Source organism: Vulpes lagopus, chromosome 16 (genome assembly GCF_018345385.1).
Source record: "Vulpes lagopus strain Blue_001 chromosome 16, ASM1834538v1, whole genome shotgun sequence".
Taxonomy (NCBI): Eukaryota; Metazoa; Chordata; class Mammalia; order Carnivora; family Canidae; genus Vulpes; species Vulpes lagopus.
In genome coordinates, this window is record NC_054839.1 from 34,697,791 (window position 1) to 34,725,317 (window position 27,527).

The 27,527-nt window shown below is 34.3% G+C and overlaps 1 protein-coding gene across 6 annotated transcripts in view; it reads right to left on the bottom strand.

Annotated features, from left to right (window-relative positions):
- PIBF1 (progesterone immunomodulatory binding factor 1) overlaps positions 1–27,527 on the bottom strand; it is a 194,722-nt gene that overhangs the window by 123,146 nt on the left and 44,049 nt on the right. For 5 of the 6 annotated variants that reach the window (XR_005984091.1, XM_041731274.1, XM_041731276.1 and 2 more), the window contains 4 exons: positions 25,296–25,404; positions 24,850–25,031; positions 23,609–23,734; positions 7,876–7,974 (listed from right to left, as the gene is read on the bottom strand). Coding sequence is in view for 5 of the 6 variants with exons in the window: in XM_041731274.1 (XP_041587208.1) it covers positions 7,876–7,974; positions 23,609–23,734; positions 24,850–25,031; positions 25,296–25,404 (516 nt within the window). In the remaining variant the exon portion in view is untranslated. The remainder of the gene's footprint in view (positions 1–7,875; positions 7,975–23,608; positions 23,735–24,849; positions 25,032–25,295; positions 25,405–27,527) is intronic. The other variant, XM_041731278.1, reaches the window with a different exon arrangement.

Sequence of the window (27,527 nt, forward strand, 5' to 3'; positions counted from 1 at the left end):
GCAGGGGGATTTCTTCCAGCTGCTGCTTCACTACAAAAGATGGGCGCACACAATTCACATATGGGATGCCCTATGAGTACCTGGCCTGCTGAGCAGGAGGCAGTATTGCACTTCTGGGCCCCAGGGGACATCTATACAAAACCACTCCCTAAAGACAAGGAGAGGTAGCTGGTTTGCCTAATAAATAGAAACAAAAAATCAGGCAAAATGAGGAGACAGAAGAACATCTTCCAAATGAAAGAATAAGACAAAAACTCAGAAAAAGACCTTAATGAAACAGAGGTAAATTCTCTACCTGATAAAAAGTTCAAAGTAATGCTCATAAAGATGATCACCAAACTTCGGAGAAACATGGATGAACATAGAGTGAACAAAGAGTGAACAAAGAGAAAACCTAAGAATATACCAATCAGAGCTGAAGAATACAATAACTGAAATGAAAAATACAAGAGGGAATCAACAGTAGATTAGATGATACAGAAAAATAGAAGACTAGTGGTGTAAATCATCCCATCAGAAAAAAAAATTAAAAATGGTAATAGTTTAAGGGACCTCTGGGTCAATATCAAATGTACTAACATTTGCATTATAGGGGTCCCAGAAGGAGAAAAGAGAAAGGTGCAGAAAACGTATTTGAAGAAATAATGTCTGAAAACTTTTCAAACATGGGGAAGGAAACAAAATACCCAAATCCATGAAGCACAGAGTCCAAATCAAGATGAACCCAAAGAGATCCACACCAAAATACGTTATAATTAAAATGTCAAAAATTAGATAAAGAGACAATCTTAAAAACAGCAAGAAAACAACAACTAGTTAGGTACAAGGGATCCTCCTTAAGGCTATCAGCTGATTTTTTCAGCAGAAACTTTGCAGGCCAGAAGAGAGCGGCATGATATATTCAAAGGGTTGGAAGGAAAAAACTTATAAGAAAGAATACTTCAATCAGCAAGGTTATCATTCAGAATTGAAGGAGAATAAAGAAATTTCCAGACAAGCAAAGGTAAAGGAGCTCACCACACTAAACTGGCCTTATAAGAAATACTGAAGAGAATTCTTTAAGTAGAGAAGAAAAGGCCATAACTAGAAATAAGAAAACATGAAAGAAAAAAAATCTCACTAATAAATGCAATTCTAAAATGGTAGATTAACTAGTTAAAAACCTAGTATGAAGGTTAAAAAGAAGTAAAATCAAGTATAATTACAATAATTAGCTGAGGAATATACAAGATAGAAAGATGTAATATATGACATCAAAATATAAAACATGGTAGGGGGTAGAGTAAAAATGCACTTTGAGAGTGAATTTGAACTTAAGCGACCATTGACTTAAAATAGACTGCTATAAATATAGGTAGAGAGAGACAGAGATGGTAACCACAAACCAAAACCCTATAATAGATACAAGAAAAATAAAGTGAAAGGAATACAAACATAAAACCAAATAAAGGTATCAAACCATAAAGGAAAAAAGGCAAGAAAAGAAGAAAGGAACAGAGAAGAACTACAAAAACAATCAGAAAACAATGAACAAAATGGCAATAATTTGTTTCAATGTAATAGGACTTAATTCTCCAATCAAAAGACATAGAGTGGCTAAAGGAAAACAAAACAAAACAAAACAAACACCAAAAACAAAACAAAACAAAACAAAACAAAAAAACACCCCACCAAAAAAACAAAAACTAAAAAAAACCCATCAAGACTCACCTATATGCTGCCTATATGAGCCTCACTTCAGATTTAAAGATACATAAGACTGAAAGTGAATGGACAGAAAAAAATACTCCATACAAATGGAAACAAAAGCTGAGTAGCAATACTTCTATTAGACAAAATGGACTTTAAAGCAAATTGTAACAAAAGACAAAGAAAGAAGGGTCAATCTAACAAGGGGATATAATATTTATAAACATGTACCCTATACAGGAAGTGCCTAAATATAAATATTAACAGACAGAAAGGGAGAAATTGACAACACAATAATAGTGGAGGATTTTAATACTATCAATGAATAGATAACCCATATAGTAAATCAGCAAGGATATACTAGCTTTAGACAATACACTAGACCAGGTGGATTTACAAAACTAGAAATCATTTAAGGAAGAAAACCAGAAAAAAACACAAACACGTGGAAACTAAACACATGCTATTAAAGAACCAAAGGGTCAACCAAAAAAATCAAAGGAAAGTTAAAAAATACCTTGAGACAAATGAAAATGGAAAAACAATGTTCCAAAACCTACAGGATACAGCAAAAGCAGTTCTAAGAGGGAAGTCATATCAATATAGGCTTACCTCAAGAAACAACAAAAATCTCAAATACTCTATATTTAAATGTGCTAGAAAAATAAGAATAAATGAAGCCCAAAGTTCAAGAAGGAAGTAAATAATAAAAATCAGAGTGAAAATAAATGCAAGAGACCCCCTCCCCAAATCAATGAAATTAAGAGCCAGTTCTTTTAAAAGATAAACAAAATGGACAAACCTTTTGGTAGGCTCATCAAGAAAGAGAGAAAGGGCTCAAGTAAATAAAATAAAAAAATGAAAGAGAAATTACAACCAATACCACAGAAATACAAAGGATCACTAGAGATTACTATGAACAATAAATTATATACTAACAAATTGGACAACCCAGAAGAAATGGATAAATTGCTAAAAATGTACAATTTCCATGATTAAATCATGAAGAAATAGGAAATCTGAATAGACTACTTACTAGTAATGAAATTGAATTAGTAATTAAAAAAAAAAAAACCACACACACACACACACACATACACACACACACACACACACACACAATCTCCTAACAAAAGTCCAGGGCCAGATGGCGCCTTAGGTAAATTCTACCAAACATTTAAAAGAGTTAATACCTATCCTTCTCAAATTATTCCAGGAAATAAAAGAGAAAGGGATGCTCTCAAACTCATTCTATGAAGACAGCATTACCCTGATACCAAAACCAGACAAAGATAACACAAAAGAAGAAAATTAAAGGTCAGTAGCCCCGATGAACACATATGTAAAAATCCTCAACAAAATATAAGCAAATCAAATTCAGCAACACATTAAAAGGATCATATACCACAAGCAAGAAGGATTTATTCCAGGGATACAAAGATGGTTTGACATACACAAATTAATCAGTGTGATAAACCATATCAACAAAATGAAGAATAAAAATCATATGATCATCTTGATAGATGCAGAAAAAGCATTCGACAAAATTCAACATCTATTTATGATAAAAACTCTCAACAGAGTATAGTAGTAACGTACCTCAATGTAATAAAGACCATATATGACAAACCCATAGCTAATATACTCAATGGTGAAAAGCTAAAAGCATTTTCTCTAAGATCAAGACAAGAATGCCCATTCTCATGACTTTTATCCAACACAGTACTAGAAGTCCTAGTTATGGCAATTAGACTGAAAAAGAAAAGGCATCCAAATTGGAAAGGAAGAAGTAAAACTGTCACTATTTGCAGATGACATGACAGTATATACAGAAAACCCTAAAGACTCGACCAAACTATTAGAACTAATAAATGAATTCAGTAAACTTGCAGGATGCAACAATATGCATAAATTTGTTGCATTTCTCTACACTAGGAATAAACTATCAGAAGGAGGAATTAAGAAAATAATCTTATTTACAATTGCATCAAAAATAATAAAATATCTAGGAATAAATTTAAACAAGGGGTTAAACACCCGTACTCTGAAAACTGTAACACACTGATGAAAGAAACTGGAAACAAATATGTGGAAAGATATACAATGTGTATGAACTGGAAGAACTAATACTGGTAAAATGTCCTATATTACCTAAAGCAATTTATACATTCAATTCAATCCCTATCAAAATAGCAAGGACATTTTTCAGAACAAAACATACTAAAATTTGTATGGAACCACAAAAGATCCTGAGTACCTACTCAAAGCAATCCTGAGAAAAAAGAACAAAGATGGAGGATTCACAACCATATTTCAAACTATACTATAAGCTCACGGTAATCAAACAGTATTGGACTGGCACAAAACCAGATAGATAGATCAACAGAACAGACTAGAGAGCCTAGAAATAAATCCATGCTTATATGGTCAATTAATCTATGACAAAGAAGTCAAGGATATATAATAGAAAAAAAGAATCTCTTCGTAAATGGTTTTGGAAAAACTGGAAAGCCACATGCAAAAAGAATGAAACTGGACTTCTTTCTTACACCATACACAAAAATAAACTCAAAAGAGATTAAAGTCCTAAAGGTAAGACCTGAAACCGTAACTCCTAGAAGAAAACACAGGCAGTAAGTTCTTTGACACTGATCTTAGCAATATTATTTTGAATCTGTCCCTTCAGACAAGAGCAACAGCAAAAATAAACAAATGGGGCTACATCAAGCTAAAAAGTTTTTACACAGTAAAGAAAATGATAAACAAAACAAAAAGGCAACATACTGAACAGAAGCAGGTATTTGCAAATGATATATATAATTAAAGGTTAATATCTCTCTATAAAAAAACTCATACAACTCAATATTAAGGAAACAATCTGATTAAAGAATGGGCAGAGGACTTGAATAGACATTTCTCCAAAGACATACAGATGGCCAACAGGCACATGAAAAAATGTTCAACATTACTAATTATCAGGGAAATGCAAATCAAAACCACAAAGACGTATTACCTAACAGCTGTAAGAATGGCTATTATTGAAAAGATAAGAAATAATAAATGTTGGTGAGGATGTAGAGAAAAGGGAACTCTTGTTCACTGTTGGTGGGAATGTAAATTGATATAGCAACTATGGAAAATAGTATGGAGGTTCCTTTAAAAAACTAAAAATAGAACTACCATATGACCCAGCAAATTACACTTCTGGTTATTTATCTATAGAAAGCAAAAAGACTAACTTGAAAAGATACAGGCACTCCTATGTTCATCACAGCATCACTTACAATAGCCAAATTTGGAAGCAAACCAAGTGTCCATAGATAGATGAATGAATAAGGAAGATGTGGTATGTATGTATTTGTGTGTGTGTAAATGTATGTAGGTGTGTAGATAAACACATACACACACCCCTCCTTGCCCTTTTTTAGTTCTAAAAAAAGAATGAAATCTTGCCATTTACAACATGGATAGACCCAGAGGTATTATGGTAAGTGAAATAAATTAGACAGAAATAGGCAAATATCTTATTATTTCAATTACGTGTGGAATCTAAGAAGGAAAACAAATAAACAATAAAACAGAAATAGACTCAAATACATTCATGGCTGCTAGAGCAGAGAGAAGGTGGAGGGATAGAGGAAAGAGGTGAGGGGGATTAAGAGGTACAGTCATGAGCTATAAAATAAATAACACATGGGGATGAAATGCACAGCATAAGGAAAACAGTCAATAACATTTTAAAATCTTTACATGGTGACAGAAGGTAACTAGACTCATTGCAGTGATCATTTTGTAATGTATATAAATACTGAATCACTATGTTATACACCTGAAATATAATATTGCATATCAATTAAATCTCAATGAAAAAAATGAGCTGTTCCAGTCTATTCAAAATTCTAGGGGAAAATGATTTCAAAAGATCAACTTTTAAATAGCAAAAATTCAGTTAGTAAATAGAATTGAACAAATTATTTTATAATAGTAACAAACATTTATACATTAGTATTTACGTGAAAGACACTGTTCTGCATGTCATACAAACATTAAATCAATTATTCTCACTAATTCCAATGATATCTTTAAGTACTAAAGCATCCTATGGCCTTTACGATAAATACCAGTTGCTAGTGTATGGACAAGATAAGGATTTTAGAGTGCCAGAGTTTAGGACATAAGAGGGTTGAGTATAAATATGAAATAGTCAATTTTAAGGTCAGATTTACTATTCTCTTTTCTCCAAATTCACAAAAACATACCAAAGCTAATGAGTTATGAAATTCTGTCCAAATATAAGTTCTGATTTATTAGCTAAAATCTTATTCTTTCTTTTAAAGTTTACTGGTTTCTCCATAAATATTATTCCAGAGCCATTCCTAAATACCTCACATTTAAAAACATCAACAAAAAGCCAAATAAATCTTTTGTGTACACCATAGTTTTATAAATGGAAAAGTTATACATAATAAATATTTTAAAAAGGTTATAAACAGCATTCCAATTAAAACAGCTCATTTGGGATCCCTGGGTGGCGCAGTGGTTTAGCGCCTGCCTTTGGCCCAGGGCGCGATCCTGGAGACCCGGGATCGAATCCCACATCGGGCTCCCGGTGCATGGAGCCTGCTTCTCCCTCTGCCTGTGTCTCTGCCTCTCTCTCTCTCTCACTGTGTGCCTATCATAAATAAATAAAAAAAAAAAATTAAAAAAAAAAAAAAAAAAAAAAAAAATAAAACAGCTCATTTATAAATTTTATTTTATATTAAAATGTTTGGATTTAGATATACTTTCACATTACAGAAGAGATTTCTCTAATATATTAATGTACCAAGTTTATAAAGTTGATATGAATTCAGAAGTATAATGATTTGAGCCATTTTAAAAGATTTCTGTAATAGGTTAATTATATGAAAACTTACCTGAATTTTTAGTGTCATGTACTACTTAAATTATAAATGAATCTTTAAATCTTCATTTAACAAATAAAAGCTCCACTGACTTATTTTCAAAGTTTATCAGTATGTGAAAGGTGTATGGAAACTTGATGTACTAGCTTAGTAACTTTTCTGTCTGAAATTATTCTCAACATAAAAGTTAAAAGAAAAAAAGTAACCATTCTGTTTATTCTGTATGTAGTCAAGTCACTGAAAATCTAGGGTGTTCAATGAGGCAATGGTATTTACATTAATACTCATCAGTGATTTTCCTATTAACTAGGCTACTAAAAATAAACATAGTTTTCTATTGAGAAATAAAAGATAAATCATTTTCTCTCTTTTCCATCTTCCAACACACATGAGCCAGAACATAAAGATTTTTAAGAAATGAACTGTGGAGCATATAATGGTATTAACACTTTGGACTTAAGTTCAGTAGGTTCTTTTAAAGTAAAACTTCTACTTTATGATTAGCAATTCCACTTCTGAAGAAAATAGTCCAAATAAAAAAAACGTATGCCCAAAAAAGACTTTATAAAAAAGTTCACAGCAGCTTCATTCATGATAGCTTCAAAATGGAAACAACCTAAATGTCCACTGACAGGTGAATGAATGCACAAACAGTGGTATATTCATACCCAGCAACAGTAAGGAATGAACTACGTATACAACAAAATGGATGAATATATAATGCTGAGTGAAAGAAGCTAGACACAAGTGTATGCTGTACAGTTCTGTTTTTCAATCCAGTAAGGGCAAAATTAAGCTATGGTGACAGAAATGAAAAAGTGTTTGCTTCTTGAGGGTTAGTAGTCGAGATGGATAAAAGGGGCATAAGGAAACTGTAGGGTGACTGCACTGGGCTGTATCTTGTTTGAGTATATACAGTAATATATATTACAAAAATAATTCATGTAGGGATCCCTGGGTGGCGCAGCGGTTTGGCGCCTGCCTTTGGCCCAGGGCGCGATCCTGGAGACCCGGGATCGAATCCCACGTCGGGCTCCCGGTGCATGGAGCCTGCTTCTCCCTCTACCTGTGTCTCTGCCTCTCTCTCTCTCTCTCTGTGTGTGACTATCATAAATAAAAAATAAAAAAAAAAATTAAAAAAAAAATAATTCATGTAAACTGTAGTTCAGTTGAAATAAATATACTTCTATTAAAAATATTTTTTTTTTTTCCTAAGGTACAAGAACAAAAATCAAGAAAGAGTTTTTAACATTTAACATTTACAGATTTTCAGAATGCTTACCTCTCTAAGAGCTGATCATGTTTTTCTAAAGCATCCTTTTCAGCCATCACTGCCCGGTCCTTTTCAGCCATAGCATTGTCCCTTGCTTCTCGGAGATTTCTAAAATTTAAACATATATCCAATTGTTCCAAATACAAAGCATCTTCTAAAGATTCATATATGTGCTTGCTTAGAGTTGGACTATCTGATAATCTTAAGAACACACTGGAGGTTGGTGATCCAAGGTGTGTATTATATAAATTTACCTGGCTTGCTATTTTCTGTAGTAGCACAGTAATGTAGGTGCAAACATGGTCTATCTCTAAATGTCACATTATCCTTCTCTATAACTTATCTCCACATGGGTTGAAGGTAGGTTGAAGGTAACTTGTTTAACCTTTACCATAATCTAGTGAGGTAGGTAGGATTACTCACACTAGTATCCACAAGAAAAGAGGTCTTGAGAAGGTAATAAATGTTCTCTAAAACATTTTAAATGAAAAATGTAATATAAAGATCCCAAGTGTCATAATGGGAACAAAGTTTGGGATATGAGCAAGATGAAATGATGGCCCTTAGGATCTCACTGAGAGAGGGATGGAAGGGAAGAGAACTCAGAAGGCTGACAGGTTTGGACAAAGGACATGAAGTCCTGATAAGATGACAAATATATAAATGTAGGTAGTGTACAAGTGGGGTGGAAGACTAGAGATTGTTGTTAAAGAATGGTGTTGTGGAGGCTGAAGAGTACTTTCAGTGACATTGTTTTAGTTGATACCAAGATCTAAGGTGTGACCAGTAAAGTAGCTAAGGGAAGGAGAGATGAGATAAAGGTCAATATTCATAGAAGACTAAAGAAAGTATGAAGCCAGATATTAGATAAGCCATCCACTTAAACTACTGATGGTACCAGGGACTGAAACTGAGAGAAAGATATTTAGTGACATTTAAGGGTAATGTCCAAAAGGCAAAAAGTAACAAGGGTGACACAGCAAGTCATGAGCCTTTAAAGATCAAATCTTGTTTGTTTTTTAATCAAGATGGAAGTCTGGATCAAGAAAAATACCAACAGGGGTGCTTGGGTGGCTCAGTGGTTGAGCGTCAGCCTTTGGCTCGGGTCAAAATCCTGGGGTCCTGGGATCTAGTCCCGTATAGGGCTCCCAGTCAAGAGCTTGCTTCTCCCTCTGCCTATGTCTCTGCTTCTGTGTATCCCTCATGAATAAATAGATAAAATCTTTAAAAAGGAAAAATACCAACAAGAAGCTTCTTTCAGAGCCACTTAATTTTATTTATTCATGACAGACACACAGAGAGAGGTGCAGAGACATAGGCAAAGAGAGAAGCAGGCTGCATGCAGGGAGCCTGATGTGGGACTCGATGTTGGGACTCCAGGATCATGCCCTGAGCTGAAGGCAGACGCTCAACTACTGAGTATTCCAGGCAACCCTTTTTGTTTTGTTTTTGTTTTTTTTTTTTGAGAGCCACTTAAGTTTTTTAAAAAATCCTCTTCTCTAACATAGTTGTAAATGAATGTAAAGTGTAACATAAATAATTTTGCTTACTTAATTCCTACAAATCCCTGTTTTATAGTGGAGTACACTGAAGTTGAAGAACTTAAGTACCTAGTTCAAAGTCACAGCCTGTGTTAAAGCCATAACTTCAGCTCAACTGTCTAACTGCAAAGCAAGTGGTTTTTTTAACATCATATCACTGTATCTCCCATAAAGAATGGATTGGGTATTAGAGTTTTGTGTTTATTATTCATGGAGAATGTCAGTAGAAAGTCATGAAAACCCACATCATTTAAATAAATCTATGTAATAACTATTGGATAGAAATGCTTACTTGCTGTGTCAGTATGAAATGTCATCTTTTACACTGTGATGCTAATAATAAAGCTAAAATTTATAAACATATCAAGCAATGGAGATTCATCAATTTGTTTATGAAATAATAAATAGAAGTTTAAAAGAACTATAGTACACATAACTTATTAAAAAGAAAACAGCTTTGTATACTATTATCTAAGCAGAAGTTCATTTTAAAATAGGTATCACAAAATGTCATGTCATTATTTTCTGACATCATCCTGATTGCAAGGGGCTTCAAAAATATTCTATCATCAAAATCAATGAAACATGAAAATGTACTTTTATATACAGAATTAAATTCTTTTTTTTTCAGAATTAAATTCTTTAAGCCTATTCAAGACTTATATATTTTTCATTCCTAGATGGTCTATACATTTCAGTCAGTAAATCACCACAAACTTGTTTTCGCTTTTCAAAGATAGCTTCATTATTCTGTAAGTTATTTCAATAGCAAAATTCCAAGTAGACTGCAATTATAGTACTATCAATCAATGCTTACTTAGTAGGTAGAGAAGCTTCAGTCCCTAACTGTATTTCCTTTCTTGGAATAATGGGCATTAGAAATAAAAGTAAGTCATAGAGAATGAAATGAAACCCAGAATAAGCTAACAGTAGGGCTTGTGAGTGGAGATATGATTAGAAGGTTCTAATGCATTCACCATGCTACAATCTGTATCATCCAGCTAACTAGAATTTATATTTATATTAAGGCATAAACAAAATTCCAAGGTCACAAAGAAGAGTTGATTATTTTTTAATCGGAGGAAAAAAGCTGAGTGAATGAAGGGAAGATATATAAGCTGGACCTCAAAGGGCAAATAAGTAAAGGCAATTCAAAAAAAGAAAAAAAATAATCGAAGGAAGTGCTAGAGGTTGAGGCTTCTACCAACAGGTCCTTTCATGGATGTCTACTGTTAAGATTTCTGTGTGAACCTAATCTCTTTATCAGTTACCATACCTTCCACATCTTTTTTTTTTCTTCAATTCCTTTTAACATAAAGATGGAAATACTTCCTTTAATATTATCAATTGGCCTTTAAGGTTTCAAATTAAGTCTGAGATAAACTGAATATATTCTACTGAAAATTAACAGTAGTAACAAACATATAGAGTGCCTGCTGTATGCTAGGAACTATTTTAGGCATTGTGTATATAATAGTTCATTTAATGTTCACAGCAACCCCACAAAGTAGGGGTTATCCATAAATGAATGTTATCTCCATTTTACAAAGAAGAAGACTCAAACACAGAGAAGTTAAGTATTTATCTAAGGCCACAAGTACTTAGTAGCTACAGAGCCTAAACCATCTGGTTCTAGAGTCCCTGCTCCTCATCAAACTATGCTGCTTTTCTTAAGATTCCCTTTGTTTCAGTTTTCTCCTTGAGACATTCTGTCATTATAAGATTTATATGGTCATCTCATAGAACAAATGTTAAATCAAAAATAAGCCTTGAAAGAATTGTGACTACATCATGCATACAATTGTTTTTACAGTCCATGCTCCTTTAGACTAGAGTGGTTTGATAAAACACCAGATGGATTATATTCTGGCCACATATGAAACCCAAACTTTTTAAAATCCATTTTTAAATGTTAAATGCATTAGAAAATGTAACAACATAAAATTATGGAAGAGCAAGAATTCTAATGTTTTTCAAAAGAATAAACTTGAAAAATTGATAGAGACTATCTGCAGCATGTACAAGCTAATGTTTTAAAAGTCCAAGTTGAATATATAATCAAATATATTTATAATAACACGGAAAAATTATAATAATAGAGAATGATGTTCAGAGTTGGTCAACTGGACAGCATTTAAATCTAAAATTAAGATATTTCACCCTTAAAAATGCTTTTAAAAAGCTAACATTTGAGGGGTCCCTGGGTGGCGCAGTCAATTAAGTGACGGACTCTTGATTTTGGCTCAGGTCATGATCTCAGGGTCAAGAGATTGAGCCTCATGTTGGTGTACACTGAGTTGGCTTGTCTGACTCCCTCTGTTCCTCCCCCCGCTCATGCTCGCTCTCTCTCTGTTATAAATAAGTAAGTAAATAAATAAATAAATAAAATTCTTTAAAAAGCTAACATTTTGATTTCAAAACTGCCTTTCATCATTCTTTCACATTGTTTCCTACAAACTCCATCCTTCATATATACATACTTATCTCTCCCATCCATCCTGTATTTGTCTGTGGGAGGTGGAAAGATGCAGAAAAGGGAAAAGAAATGTGATCAATCCTAAGTAAGTGCAAAAGTAGAGTGTCCTAGTATATAACTTGTATCCAAATAATGTATTTTTCAACTTGAGCCCTTTTTATGAGTGAAAGAGGATACTATTAATAATCATGTTAAAATAATAATAATAATCATGCTAATGAAATAGGCATAAACCAGGACTTACGGGGACAAATAACTGGGAGATATTGTCATTTAAATTATAACATTCAAACAAGAAACCTAAAGAGTTTTATTTCTCTAAAAGGACCTTAATACTACAATAAAATAGATATATTTAATAGGCAAACTAATGTATCTGTGCAGAGATAACCTCAAGTATGTCAAGTTTATCCAGAAATAGCTCACAACCAAAGCCTGAAACCTCAGTACAGAATGTAACAATAGATTTCTGTACATGGAATGTATCTTCCTCTGCCTAGAAGATAAATTTCATAGTACCAATATACTAAATTTAAATTTATACCTGAAAAGTGGCAAGAAAATGTTGGAAGAATGAGAAAAAGCTTAGGAACCTTTGAAATTCTAATAGGAACAAATCAGAGTTTGGGAATGCCAAGGGCATGCTTAACCTGAATAAACATCACTAATAACTCAAAACTTGAAATACCATGAATAAATAGTGAAAAACTATGGTTATCAGAAGAGCACAGTAGGCACAGCTAAGCAACCTGTTCTCCTTCTGCCTCCATGTAAACATATTTTTGGCTAATAAAAGTGAATACATTTTTTCCAGTTGGAACAAAAAAGGACTAAAACAGGCTGTTTATATGACAAGCTTATTTATAGGGTAAGTGTTTGAATTAATTACTTCTACCTCCAGATTATTCTCCTGGACAACTCATTTCTATACCTGATGTCTTTGTTTTTAAGATGACATAAACATCAAGGATTAAAGTGGACTATCTGCTGTTTATAATCAAATGACCAATAACTGTTCCTTTAATTAACATAGTTGTTGAAAAGTGAATGAATAAGACATAACAAAAAAGGCAAAGTGGAAATTTTATGTAATATGATTTCCTGGGAGAAGCTATGCATTTTCAGAGGAGAAACTTTTGAAGATTACTGTTGTTGACTGAACATACTATATTTTCCAATCCTTTTATTTTAGTTGGTGCTCAAGGAGATTTGTTTTTTCATTTTATAGATGTGGAGACTTTATCCCAGAGTAGGTAAGTATCAAACCAAACCACAGTTTAAAAAAAGTCATGAAAAATTTAAGCATCAAAATGTAAAAACTTATTTAAAATCTATTCACGTGTTGAGGTTTAAGATTTTATTTATTTATTCATGAGAGACACAGAGAGAGAGAGAGAGAGAGAGAGAGAGAGAGAGGCAGAGACACACAGGCAGAGGGAGAAGCAGGCTCCATGCAGGGAGCCTGACGTGGGACTTGATCCCAGGATCTCCAGGATCAGGCCCTGGGCTAAAGGCGGCGCTAAACCGCTGAGCTACCCGGGCTGCCCACATGTTGAGGTTTAAAAAGCAGCTGATAAAATACACCATAATATATTAAAATGCAACTTGGGTGAATCTGATAAATGGTTAACTGAGTGACTACTCTATTAAATTCACTTCATTATAAATCTTTGTATAGGTTTTCATCTAAATCAATAGTTACTTGATTTCTCAAAAGTAGTTCCAACTAATTCCTTCATTCAACAAATATTTTTGAGCACTTGTTATGTACCAGGTACTGGTACCTAGGAATCCAGCACTGAAAAACAGTGAAATCTCTACTGACATGGAGATTACGTTCTAGTTTGAAAGAAACCAAAGTATGCTAGTAGGTGCTAAGTGCTCTGGAGAAGAATAAAGCAAAGAAGGGGCTAATGGGTAGCAGGCATGGCAGGATGGGGAATTTCAGTTTTAAGTAGGGTGGTTAGGAAAGACATCAGAAAGGAGGTGACATCTGAAGACATGGAGAAAGTCAGGAAACAAGGATCTAAGGTATCCAAGAGTAGAGGGTTAAGCAGCGGAAACTAAATATAAAGGACCTGAGGAGCATGTGTATCAGTTAAGGGAACAAGAGGCAGTGTGAATAAATGAGGGACTACCAACAGGTCCTTTCATGGATGTCTACTGGTAAGATTTCTGTGTGAACTTAATCTCTTTATCAGTTACCATACCTTCCACATCTTTTTTTTTTTTTTTTCAATTCCTTTTAACATAAAGAGGGAAATACTTCCTTTAATATTATCAATTGACCTTTAAGGTTTCAAATTCAGTCTGAGATAAACTGAGTATGTTCCACTGACAATTAACAGTAGTAACAAAAATATAGAGTGCCTGCCGTGTGCTAGGTACTATTTTATTTTTACTACAGAGTAGTAAAATGAGGATGGAACAACTGGGTGCAGATCATGTAGTGTCACAGGACATTATAGTCATTTAAATTTGTACTGAGTTGTATGGGAGCCTTTTCAGTTGATTAGAGGAGTGGCTGAGAATAGACCTGAGAAGGCAAGGAAGGAAGCTGGGGGGCCACTTAAGAGAATCTTGCAGTAATTCAGTCAAGAGATAATGGCAGCCTGGACCAAGATAGTGTGTGTGGGATGTAAGAGAATCAAAAATTTTGAAGACACCACCGAAAGCACCTGTTGAACAGAATACAGAATGTGAAAAAAAAGAGAAGAGGTTTATGACTTCAAGGTTTTTTATCTGAGCAAGCAGAACAGTTATCTGTAACTGATCTGGGTCGGACTGAGGGTAGAGTAGGGCTGAAGGAACAGAAGTGGACTTCTGTACACCTTAAATTTAAGATGTTTACTAGATAACCAAATGAAATGCTATGAAGGCAGCTGTAAAAGATGACAAGGAGATGAAGATGACCAATAAAAGGAGCAAGTAGGTGCAGCCAGTAAGAAAGGGAAAAAGTCAAAGTATAGTATTCTGAAAGTCAGTAAAAGGTGTATTTCCAGGAGTAAGCAGTGATCAACCATATTAAATACGGCTGACAGGTCAAGTAAGACAGGAACTGAGAATATGGCCGCTAGATTTTCAGCAACATGAAGATCTCTGGGGCTCTTGATAGGAATAGCTTTGCTGGAGCAGTACAGGGAGGCAAAAGCTTGGTAACAGCTTTTTAAAAATGAGGGTAAAGAATGAATATATAAAACTCTGCAGGAATTTGGCTATGAAGGAAAATAAAGAAAGGGAGTAGTGCTAGAAAGGGAATGAGCAATAAAAGAGGCTTTTTAAAGATGGGAGAAACGATATGTTTGTTAGTAACAGTAATTGGGAATTATCTGGTAGAAAAGGAAAACCAGCACTACAGGAGACAAAGGGGTGATTTGCTAGAGCTGTGTCCTTGAGGAAGAGAAAGAGGACAGGCTCGAGTTACACGAGTGGAGAGTCTGGGCCTTAGGAGAGTAGCGTAGAGAGAGAGGTTCTGACAAAAAAATTAGACCACTTTATGGAAAAAATAAAGCCCTGTTTACTAATTTTCAAAATCATAAATGCTTTTATAAAGTTCTAAAGATACAAATTCAGCCCTGATGTATTAAGTGGGGTTTGTAAACTTTCTTAAAAAACTAACTTCTTAGGGTGCCCAGGTGGCTCAGTTGGTTGGGCGTCTGACTTTTGGTTTCTGCTCAGGTCGTGATCTCGTGGGTCGTTGGACTGAGCCTGGAATCAGGCTCCACACTCAGTGGGGAGCTTGCTTGGGATTTTCTCCCTCTGCCACTCCTCCTCCCTCATTAGCTCTCTCTAGGATACATAAACAAATCTTTAAAAAAAAAAAAAAAAAGGAAGAAAAGAAACAAAAAACACATTTCTTTCCCAAATAAATTACCACCAAATTTAGTTTTGATAAGAAATCTTTTATCAATTTTCATAACTTTGACCAGTAACATGAGAATCTGCATTGCACTGTAAAATCAGATGCATCTAGTTTCATCACTTAAAAAGTCTATAATCATAGGCAAATCACACCTTGTGTCTATTTCCTCATTTGTAAAACAGGGATACTAATACCTACAACTTGATAAAATGTCCCACCCAATTCTCGTTACAACATATGTAAAGTGTCGAGTACACCTGATGCATAATAGGCACTCAATAAATAGGAGCTATTGTTACTATGTTATATAAACATGAAAGCCTACATTAAAAACTATAAAGGTATTTGTTTAGAGAATGGTAATTAGGTTAGTGTTTCCCAAGACCCTGTATTGTATTAAAAAAAGACAGTATATAGAAGAGTAGTATCCTAGAAAACAGAGAAGCCTGCTGGAGGGACTTAAGCAGCTGAATGCCCTTCTGGCACCCTAAGGCTAAGGGGAGTGACATCTAAGGTGCTGTAGAGAAAAATTTCTGGTATTCAACGTCATCTTACACAGTACTTTTAGGCTTGGTCCGAGCTGCTGTATCTGTAAAAGATCAGGAATTAATAGTTATCTTCCTTTCTAAATCTTGTCTGCAACCCTAACTTAACAGCCCTGCCTCATCGCCAATCTCTCTGAGACTAGTAAAACAGACAAGGGAGTCATTTCTGATGTTTACTTCCTGTCTATCGTCAGATCGCTCCAATTCTTTCACCTAAATATTTTTTAAAATTGGCTTTTATTCTCTCCTTCCATTTCTTTCACTCAAACTTTGCAAGAGTCTCCTAACCAATCTCTCTGTCTCAGGTCCTCTTTTTTTTTTATTTTTTAAGATTTTATTTATTTATTCATGAGAGACAGAGAGAGAGAGAGAGAGAGAGAGAGAGAGAGGTAGAGGCACAGGCAGAGGGAGAAGCAGGCTCCGTGTAGGGAGCCCGATGTGGGAATCGATCCTGGGACTCCAGGACCACGGCCTGGGCCAAAGGCAGGCACTAAATTGTTGAGCCACCCAGGGATCCCCGGCCCTCTTCAATTATAATTTTCCTCACACTGCAACCAGTTACAAAAAATGAATACATCATGTTACTCTGTTACTATAAAACTTCCAAGAATTCCTCACTGATGTCAGGGTCAGAGCCTTTTAAAATCTGACCCTATCCTGAATGTGACCACATGCCTCACCACCCTGTGAGCTATATAACAGTCAAATTTAAGTTCTTGTACAACCTGAACTCAGCTCACTTCATATTTGAAACACCCTATACACCTTGAAATAATTATTATTAAGCCGTGAACACATATGGTAATCACCTATAGATGTAAAGAATATAGCTAATAATAAAATATAGCTAACAAAATTTCATTTATAATTATTTGATAAGATATTGAAAGAGCCATATACTGTCAGAATCACTGAACTGAAAAGACAAAGTTAAATATTCTTAAGTTTTTCCACATAAGAACTCAAAAAATTATACAGATACCTAATCAGACATGAACGAAAAAAGATTATTAAGCACTAATGAGGACATACACTATTAAAACAATGAATGGAAAAAAATGGTGAATGGAGCCCTCATTCACTAGCTCTAATTCATCTATTCTAATGCATTATGTATATTCAAGTAATCTTTGTATATAAACTTAGATTGAAGATTGAAAGGTGTTTAATATCATTGCAAAATTCTATACAAATTTCAAGTTTATGTCATTAAGGTTTCTCCTTGAGTACCTTTGGAAGATGATAAATTCTGATCAAGATGGCTTTTATTGACATGGTGGGAAAATAAAATCACTAAAGCAGTAGTGTCACACTTAAAGTGTATTTTCAATCTCCTTTTCCCTACTGTTATGCCTTTTTCAAAGCATAATAAAATACCTCTAACAAACTCATTCTCTGCCTTTTTACAGTAGCACCAAGAGAATAGTTCTTTCTGGGTTCACAATAATGAGACTACCTTAGGTAAAGGTAGTTTAACTTTCTGGAAAAGCTTAATCAGGTGAATTTATCTCCTCTTTATTATCTCATAGTATTAATTAGGAACAAGTAAGTTAGATTTTATATAGAAATTTAGACTGAAACAAATGGCATGCAGATCCTCAATGTCTATATTGTGTCGGAAAAAATGGTTCAATGCTATGGAGATCAATACTTAAGAGTAACTATATATATTGTAGTAGTGCCTTTTGATGACAATAAACAATTTCATAATCTTATCAGTTGGCTTTTTAAAAAAGTTTTATTTATTTAAGTAATCTCTATATCCAATGTAGGGTTTGAACTCACAACCCTGAGATCAAGCATCGCATACTCTTCTGACTAAGCCAGCCAGATGCCTCTCAGTTGACTTTTATACAATGCTCATTTCACTTACACTGTCAAGAAATCGATAAAAGAAAAAAATTTAAAACACTGCATACAGAAAAAAGGTATCAAAAAACAATTTATACATAGCTTAATAATTTATAATGTATTTTTCATATCCATTATCTCATTTAGATCTTACAGACCACTTTGTGAAATAGTATTAGTTCATCTTATAAAAAAAAAGTCAAACTTCAGGGATATTAAGTGATATATTCACTCAGCTAGTTTAGTGACAGCACCAGAATTTAAGTTTAGTATCTTGATCCAAATCTCTTTCATAATATACTTCCTATTCAGGGAATAATGCTTTTCTTCCAAATGTGTAAGAGGGTCTGTACATTTCAGTCACAAAATACCTACTAAGCAAGAAGTTATTTATATTACAAATCTCACCATTAGAGTGACTTTCATTCATTATTTCCCACAGCTCCAAACTGGATTTTAAAGCAAATATAAAGTACAGAAGAAGACAAGAGATGTAACTCACAGATTGAGGAAAAGCATACATACATACATGTTATAATCCCAACTATAGTATTTTTGATGGACCCAAATACCCAAGTTCTTTTTTTTGTTTATATCTGCCTTTTCTTAAGTCTTTATCTCTTCCACTCTCTTCCCCTTCCTCTCAATCCCTTAACTTCACAAACTACTGGTATGATTACAGGGGCAGATGCCAAGATCAGATGGCATGAGTTCCAGCTTTCTTTTCCACATCTAAAAGGAGAAAATAAAAGGCACCTTCTTAATATCCCCCAATGTACAGAAAGCCAGCCAAAGGCATAACATATTTCTTTAATCTCATCACTTAATTTCTTCTAAAAATGTTTATTGGGGGAGAGGTAAGGAGACTAAGTACAAATATGCAAGTGTAAGTACTTTATCTGTTTAACTCATATTGTGAAATTTCAAAAGAAACAATTTATAATTTATTTTTACTTAGTAAAAGACTAGTGAGACATAAGCTCTAAATACATTTAAATCCTGCCATAATGAAGAAAAAGGGATTCAAAAAGACTCAGCCACATAAATTGCAAGTTTGGATTACTGTGAGGTTAATAAAATGACAAAGGTGAGCCTACATAACTAGTTGGCTAGGGGTCTCAGTGCAATTCAAATCCATTTGGATCTGGGCTGCGGTTTGGCACCATCTGGTGGCAAGGCCCACTCTAGTATCAATATCCATGGAGTCATTTGGCTTTCAGGGGCTGGCTGGGGCTTCCAGGGCAGCTGCCCCAATCCCAGGAATTTCCTGGTTAGTGGTATCCATATTTGATGTAGATACGGACTCAGAAGAATACTGGGTTAAAGGAAACCTGCTTTCAGTTTCCCTGCTTCCAGAAATGGTTCTGTCAGCTGCTTCCCAACCTACCAGTGTCAAGCATCCTAGAGAATAAGGGCTAATTTGTCTAAATCTCTGTTACCATGTATTTCAAAGGATTTTTTTAAAGGACAAAAGCTAAAAAATCAAATTCTCAAAATGTTGATAGTAGCAATGTTTATGTGGTTATGTGGATTGTTTGGAAGTAATCATGCATGTTATTACAGAAATAATCCCATAAAATTTAAGGTTATTAACTCAATCAATAAAACCCTAACAATTGAATCACAGGACTAAAATTACTTATTTGTAAAACACAAATAACATCCCCTATGTCACAGATCTATCTCATGTCCAGAACTTTCTCTTGAGGCTCAAACCTGAAACAGTGAATTTTTCTATCTGCCTATTACATAGAAATTTAAAATAAAACTAAATTTATCATGTTTTCCTATTAAAGCCTTGCTTTCTTTTAATGTTTAAAAAATTCCATCACCATCCACATTGGCTATCCAATCCAGGAACCTGATGACATACTTAACATCTTCTCACTCCCTAATCCAATCTAGTCACTGAATCCTGCTGATTCCACCTCCTAGACATGTTTCCAGTCTGGGCCATTAATCTCCATCTCTATTGGTACTAAAACAGTTTTATCATCATTTCTCATTCTGATAACACAAATCACCTCAAAAAAGTGGCTTCTGTGTCTATAGCCATATACTCTACTTCTCTAATCACTCTACATTGCAGAGCAGTCTAGTCTCTCTCTTAAGAGAGAAAGCACACACACATGTAGAGTTGGGGAGGGCAATAGGGAATGGGAGAGAGAGAATCTCAGGCAGCCTCCACACTAAGCATCGAGCCTGAGTTGGGGCTTGATCTTACAACCCTGAGATCATGACCAGTGCCAAGATCAGGAGTCAGACACTTAACCAACTGAACCACCCAGGCACCCCTAGCAGTCTTTTTTATATAAAATCGGATCACTTAACACACACTCTTAAAATCTTTCAGTTGTTCTCCACTGGTTTTAGACAATGGTCCAAATGCATGATCTGGCCCTCTATCTCCCTATTTTATTTTATCTCTTAGCACTCTCTGCCTCTCAGTCTACACTCTAGCCATACTGAATTATTTTCAGTTTCTTCAAAAAGCTTCATATTATCTAATCTCCAGGTTTTATCCATGATGAACATGCATTCTCCTAATTCTCTTCCTTCCCCTAATTCAGTCTTACTCTTAGTCATCATGCAGGTAATAGCATGGGTATTTCTTCTGCCATGAAGTCTTCCCTGATTCTACATGGTCTTATCCTGTGTTTCCTGTCATGTTCTTCATTATCATCATACTTATAACTACTATTTCTCTATTGTCTTTAGGTCTATTGAACAACGAACATTGTGAAGTCAGAGGACACTGCTTTATCTATGGCATGTATCTGGCATATGGTGGATCACGATAAGTATTTGCTCAATAAGTGAGTATGTTGCTTAGAAAACTCAAATGTAAACTTTTTAAACATCAACCTTAGTCTATAGCAGGCTTATTACTCTTTTTTTGGTCTGCATTTTGAACTTTAAAAGTAAGTAACCACAAGGTACAGGGTCCTTCTTACCTAAAACAGGGCTGGAACTAACCAAAATTTTGAAAAAGATGGAAGAATTTCTTTGGCATTCTTTAATCTCTGTATGCATGTCTCTCTAATGTCCTAATGCCCTTGCTAAGGATGAATTCATAAAAATGGCATACTTTAGTTATGACCATGAAGAGCTAAATACAACAGCATAAGAATCTTAAAATCATAAGGTTATATGAAGAATCACAAAAGCCACAAAAGAATATACACAGCATGATTCCATTTATGTGACACAAATATAATATGAAAAACTAAACTATATTTCTCAAGGGGTACATATTTACTCGCAATTTAAATAATAAGAGTATAAGAAAAAGCAGAAAGTGAAGGAGGAAGGGTCTCAAGGACATTTCTGTGGTGCTGACATTGACTACTTGATTCTGATAATGGTTAAACAGGCATTTAATTTGTAATTACTTATCAAGTGTACATTTAAATAAGTACTTTTCTCTTGTCTTTAATTGACTGAAGAGAATAAAGACTGAATAAATGGAAAGATAGTCCATGATCATGGATTAGAAGGATCAGTGAAGTGTCCATACTACCCAAAGCAATCTACAGGTTCAACGAAATCTCTACAAAAATTCCAATGGCATTTTTTACAGAACTAGAACAAAAGTCCTAAAATTTGTATGGAACCACAAAAGTCCCCGAATAACCACAGCAATCCTGAGAAAGAAGAAGACTGAAGGCATTGTGTTCTCTGATTTCAAATCATATTACAAAGCCAAAGTAATCAAAACAGCATTGACACTGGCATAAAAACAGACACATGGATAAATGGAATAGAATAGAAAGCCCAGAAATAAAGATGGCTTTTCAATAAATGGTGCTGGGAAAACTGCACAGCCATTTTTGCTTTGTTGTCTGCACTTCTGGTGTCAAATTCAAAAAATCATCGCTAAGACTACTGTTGAGGAGCTTACTGCCTACGTTTTCTTCCAGGAGTTTTATGGTTTCAGGTTTTACATTCAAGTCTTTAATTCATTTTGAGTTAATTTTTATGTATATTATAAGATAGCAGTCCAGTTTCGTTTTTTCACATGCGGTTGTCCAGTTATTTTAAATGCTCAAAAATATTTCAGCATCATCATAAAACTCTCTCTCTCAATGTGTTATTAAAATAACAATTTAACAGTGATTTAAGTTATCTTTGCTAGTTTTCTACCCAAAGGATAATTCTGCACATGTAGTTCTTACATATTTTCCCCAGTAGAGGCCAACTACAGTAATAGAGATTTCCCCCCTGGAATTGAGGGGTAAGACCCTCAAATTTTTTGCTACTATGCCTCTAATAGAATTAACACGTTACCATGATAATTACAGAATTAAGTCTGATTCAAAGTCTTGCTTGCTGACAAACTTCAAAATATCATATACTCAAATCAGTCCTAATAAACTAGTATGGCAATTAAGTCAATTTCAAAATAATTTTTTTAAAGATTTTTATTTATTTATTCATGAAAGACACAGAGAGAGAAAGAGAGAGAGAGAGAGAGAGACAGAGACACATGCAGAGGGATAAGTAGGCTCCATGCAGGGAACCCGATGCAGGACTCGATCCCGGAACTCCAGGATAACACCCTGGGCCGAAGGCAGGCGCTAAACTGCTGAGCCCCCCAGGGATCCCTTCAAAATAATTTTCCCACTAAAATATAAACTTTAAAAAATCATATGAAGTATAATAATATTATATAAAAATAACTGCTAATGAAATGAGTAGCATTTATTTCCCCTTAATACTACCAACCACCAACTAAGGGAACCTAATATATACTAATCTAAAAGTGATTAAAATGAATAAAAATGATCATCTTCAAGATTATCTAATATAATGCCTGTCAGGTCCAGCAGACAAATGAGACATATGTAATATTTCATATTATTATTCCAGCTGTTAAAAATTTCTTGGAGAAATCATTGGTGTATTATGGGAAGAACTACTGGTATCTCATTTCCTTCTATCTCTGTCCTCAATCTGATCTGCCATAAAGGCAAAAAGAAAAGTTACCAGGGTAATGAAGAGATAATGGGAATACCAGAGTAAAGAGGCTTAACTTAAGGTCTTATAAACCTTGTTCTTAGCTAGTTATCAAAGATTTTAGAACTTTAATGTTCCATTATATTTTAATTTAGATTTAACAAATTTTCTCTTAAAAGAGACTGTCATAGAAATAGTTTAATTTCAATAAAATATGTTTCTTTTTTAAAAAATATTATTTATTTATTTATTCATTCATTCATTCATTCATTCATTCATGAGAGGCTGAGAGAGAGAGAAAGAGAGAGAGAGAGGTGGAGGCACAGGCAGAGGGAGAAACAGGCTCCATGCATGGAGCCCGACATGGGACTCGATCCTGGGACTCCAGGACCATGCCCTGGGCTGAAGGCAGATACTTTAACTGCTGAGCCACCCAAGGATCCCAAAATGTAAGTTTCAAACAAAAAGAAATAAATTTCCTACTTTATCTACAAATTTCCCACTTTTATACCTGTTTTCCCGTTCATACATTTCCCGAGAGGCACTTCGAAGTTGATCAATTTCTTGATTAGTTTTCAATCTGATTTGTTCCAACTCATCATGTAGCTTATTTTCATATTCTGTTTTATAATGGTCTCTGCAAGGTATCAAAAGTAATATCCATGAATTTTGCTTCTGTAAAAGAAACATATTTTTGTCCTTCACGTAATATTTATTGTCTTATGTCCAATATGTTCTATATACAATGTTATTTGAAAAACACAGCTGTTAGAGATATTGCCCAAAGACTTAATCACTATATAAAATGTTAGTTCATGTTGAATAATCATTTATCTTCAAAAATATTTTACTAAAATTTTTAATGCCTGTAACCAGAGACTTGAAAACTGAAGCATATGGAATGCCCTTCATTTAAAAATAATCTGGTGTGGTACATGTTGAGAGACAAATAAAAATTAAAAACAAAACCAAAATGACTCTAATTGACTCTTTATAAAATCTTTCCTTCTAATAAGCACAACAACCATAACCACTGTTATCTCTTAGCAAAGTCACAAAGCATTACCTAGGTCATTAGCAGGAGCACAAACTGATGAAAAATACCACAGGCTAGGGAAAAAGTTATGAATGTGTGAACTTTAAAGGGTAAAATTTTAAATTTGTTTTGGATTTGTTGTGCTGATAAAAATAAGTATCTATCTCAAGGAGTACAAAGGCTACTGGTATAAAAGAACTCTAATAGCTTATACACCTGATTGAAGAAAGAAGACAGAATTGAAATGCAGGAGTCTGATTCCAGAGCATGTATGCAATGCTGTCTCCTCATCTTTGTTTTACATGGTCAGGAAAAGGTCAGCTTAGCTAGGTTCAGCACTGTTAGATTTTTTTTTTTTTTTCCAAAAGACTTCTACAGAGATACTTTCTTAAAAAAAAAACAACAACATTTATATAGAGATCTTAGTTGTAGGGAATTAAAAAGGTTATGTCATAAGAAAGCACAGTAGTTATAGCATATATACACTGACCTACCAGAAATAGGCATTTTTCATTATTGGAAAAATACCCACCATGTCTTAAGAAAAAATCAACTACAAGAAGAACATATTACAAGGAAACGAAATGAACTATTACCTGAATATAGTTCTATATTCCTTTAAAAAAAATCATTGTTTTTCCCCAAAGCTAAGAGTTTCCTTAAAGAACCCACTGTTAATTTATATAAATTTATGTGAAAAGTACTGTAAATCTTGCCTGGATGTTACATATTTTTCATACATCTCTTCTCTAGCCTTTTTGGTTTCTTCAAGTTGAACCTGAAGTCTTTCAAGGCGATCTTCTTCATGGGCACAGCGAACACTAAGCTCCATGTTTTGGCGATTGAGATAGTCTTTATCTTTTTGCAGTAAAGTAACAGTCTGCTGTAAGGTGGTTACCTAGATATGTGCAGAGACAGAGAGTGTCCAGAGAAACTTTTTCTTACTTTTCAAGGTTTACCATATTATTTGCTTTCACTTGGGCTTTCACTTGCCACATAAAAAGGGCTAATTCTTATTTTGCAATTTGCCATCCAAACAGAGCTACTAAGGACCCTTTTTTTATTAACTTGGTCAAAAAGCAAAAATGTTCCTCCCACAATTCTGCCCTGTGCTATGTCCACAATCGCTGTACGATAAAATAATGTGACTCTATAAGCTTACCTCTTTTGATAATTCACTTCTTTCTTTAGCTTGAATTATGTGAGAGGCTTCAAGTATTTCATGTTTTCTCCTTAACTCAATTATTTCCTGTTCAAGTCCATCACGCTCACTATAGAATTTAAATACACTTATTTATTTTTACTAAAATAAAATTCAAACACATATGTATATTTTATATCCCATTTTATAACGAACACTGAAAACGGGTTGCCTATGTTTCAGGAAACCGAACAGAGATACCAGCAGTAGGGCTTTAGTGTCATTCTATGAACAATGAAGTATCTGCTTTTCAAATTGAGAAGACTGTTCAAGACTGTTCAGATATATAAATATGAATTTATTATCCTTAAAAAAATAAATATGTAAACTACACTAGCCAGTAAAATACATAATAAAACCTTCTAAGGTACACTCTGGTATCTTTTCATTAATCATTAACAATCTTACCTGGAAGCCAAAACTTTTAAAGAATTTATATATGGCTCTAGGCTTTCAATTCAGTTAGCATCAGAAAGCCCTTAGTTCATCACTCAGATTGCATAGCAGATACATAAGGACACATTCTTGTGACTGTTTGGTTCACAAATTGTTTATAATTACCCAGAGATTCTACTTTCCATTTGCAGATAAGCTCTTTACTCAAAACCATGAAACCAAGAATTGGAACAAACCTATAACTGGTATCTTAAAAAGTGAGCAGAGAACTAGACTTACTCTTAATTTATCCTCTCTAGTCAGAATAAGTTCCTTTGTACTTGATGTCATTTACTCACCTGGCGTTTCCATGTTTATGGCTGCTAAGAACTGTTTTTCTTTTCATTAGATTTTCAATAACTGGTTTAGAAAACTATTTTCTTCTAATGAACAAAGTTATGTTTATTGAAGAAAAGTGAGCAAAATGCAAGTTACAAAATAACAATCACACATAAACTCACAAAGGATGACTGACACTATCAATATTTTGGTACATATTACTTTACGTGTTTCCTGTGTTTACACACAAATACTTGTTTTCTCACATGGTAATGGATCACATTCTGTTTGCTATGACTTTTCTTATGTAAAAAAATGAGTATAAATCATGATATAGCAAAACATCCATGATCTTGCTATATACAGCTGACAAGAGTTAACATTGGTCTTCATTTGCATTAAAGTTTTTTTTAAGATTTTATTTATGCATGAGAGACACAGAGAGAGAGGCAGAGAAATAGAGGGAGAAGCAGGCTCCCCGCACGGAGTCTGATGTGGGACTTGATCCCAGGACCCTAGGATCAAGACCTGAGCCAAAGGGAGAGGTTCAACCACTGAGCCACCCAGGTCCCCGTTGTTTTGCTTTTTAAAAAGATAAGACACTACAGGTAAACTTAAAATTGGTTACATTTTCCTCACTATTCCTGTATCATCCCCTAGAAACGATGATAAATTTAGTGTTTCCATATTTTTAAAAGTACTTTTACTCACCAATAGTTTTTTTTTAAAGATTTTATTTATTTATTCATGAGAGAGAGAGAGACAGAGAGAGAGAGAGAAAGGGAGAGAAAGCCAGAGACACAGAAAGAGGGAGAAGCAGGTTCCAAGCAGAGAGCCTGATGTGGGACTCAATCCTGGGTCTCCAGGATCACGCCCTGGGCCAAAGGCAGGCGCTGAACTGCTGAGCCACCCAGGAATTCCAACTCACCAATAGTTAACAGTCATACTCTGTACTATTTACTAAATATTATTTTGTCATATTTATTCTCTCCCTCTCTGTTGTTGATGTAGGTGAATAAAGACACACACACATATATACATGTATACATACCACACACACGTGTGCAATTTTTCTCAACTATTTAAAAGATATATGCAGACATTAAATCTCTCTATCCCTAAATAATTTGGTGTGAATTTTCTAAGATTAAAGATATTATCTTCTATAATCACAGTATTATTAGCCCTTATACAATAATATATTATCCATTTTCCAAGTTTGTCCCAATTGGCCTTCTTCCCACCTGGTTTAGGATCCAATGTATTATGTATTGCATTTGGATGCCATGTACCTATAGTCTCCTTTACCTCTGGGGAGTTCCTTAGTCAACATTGTAAAAGATATGGAAAGGTTATTTGTAGTGGGAAAAGGCAGCTATTTGTAGAGCACTGGCCAATTGTTTTATAGAATGGCACTCAATTTTAATTTGTCTGATGTTTCCCTATAATTAGATTCAGGTTAAACATTTGAGGCAGAGA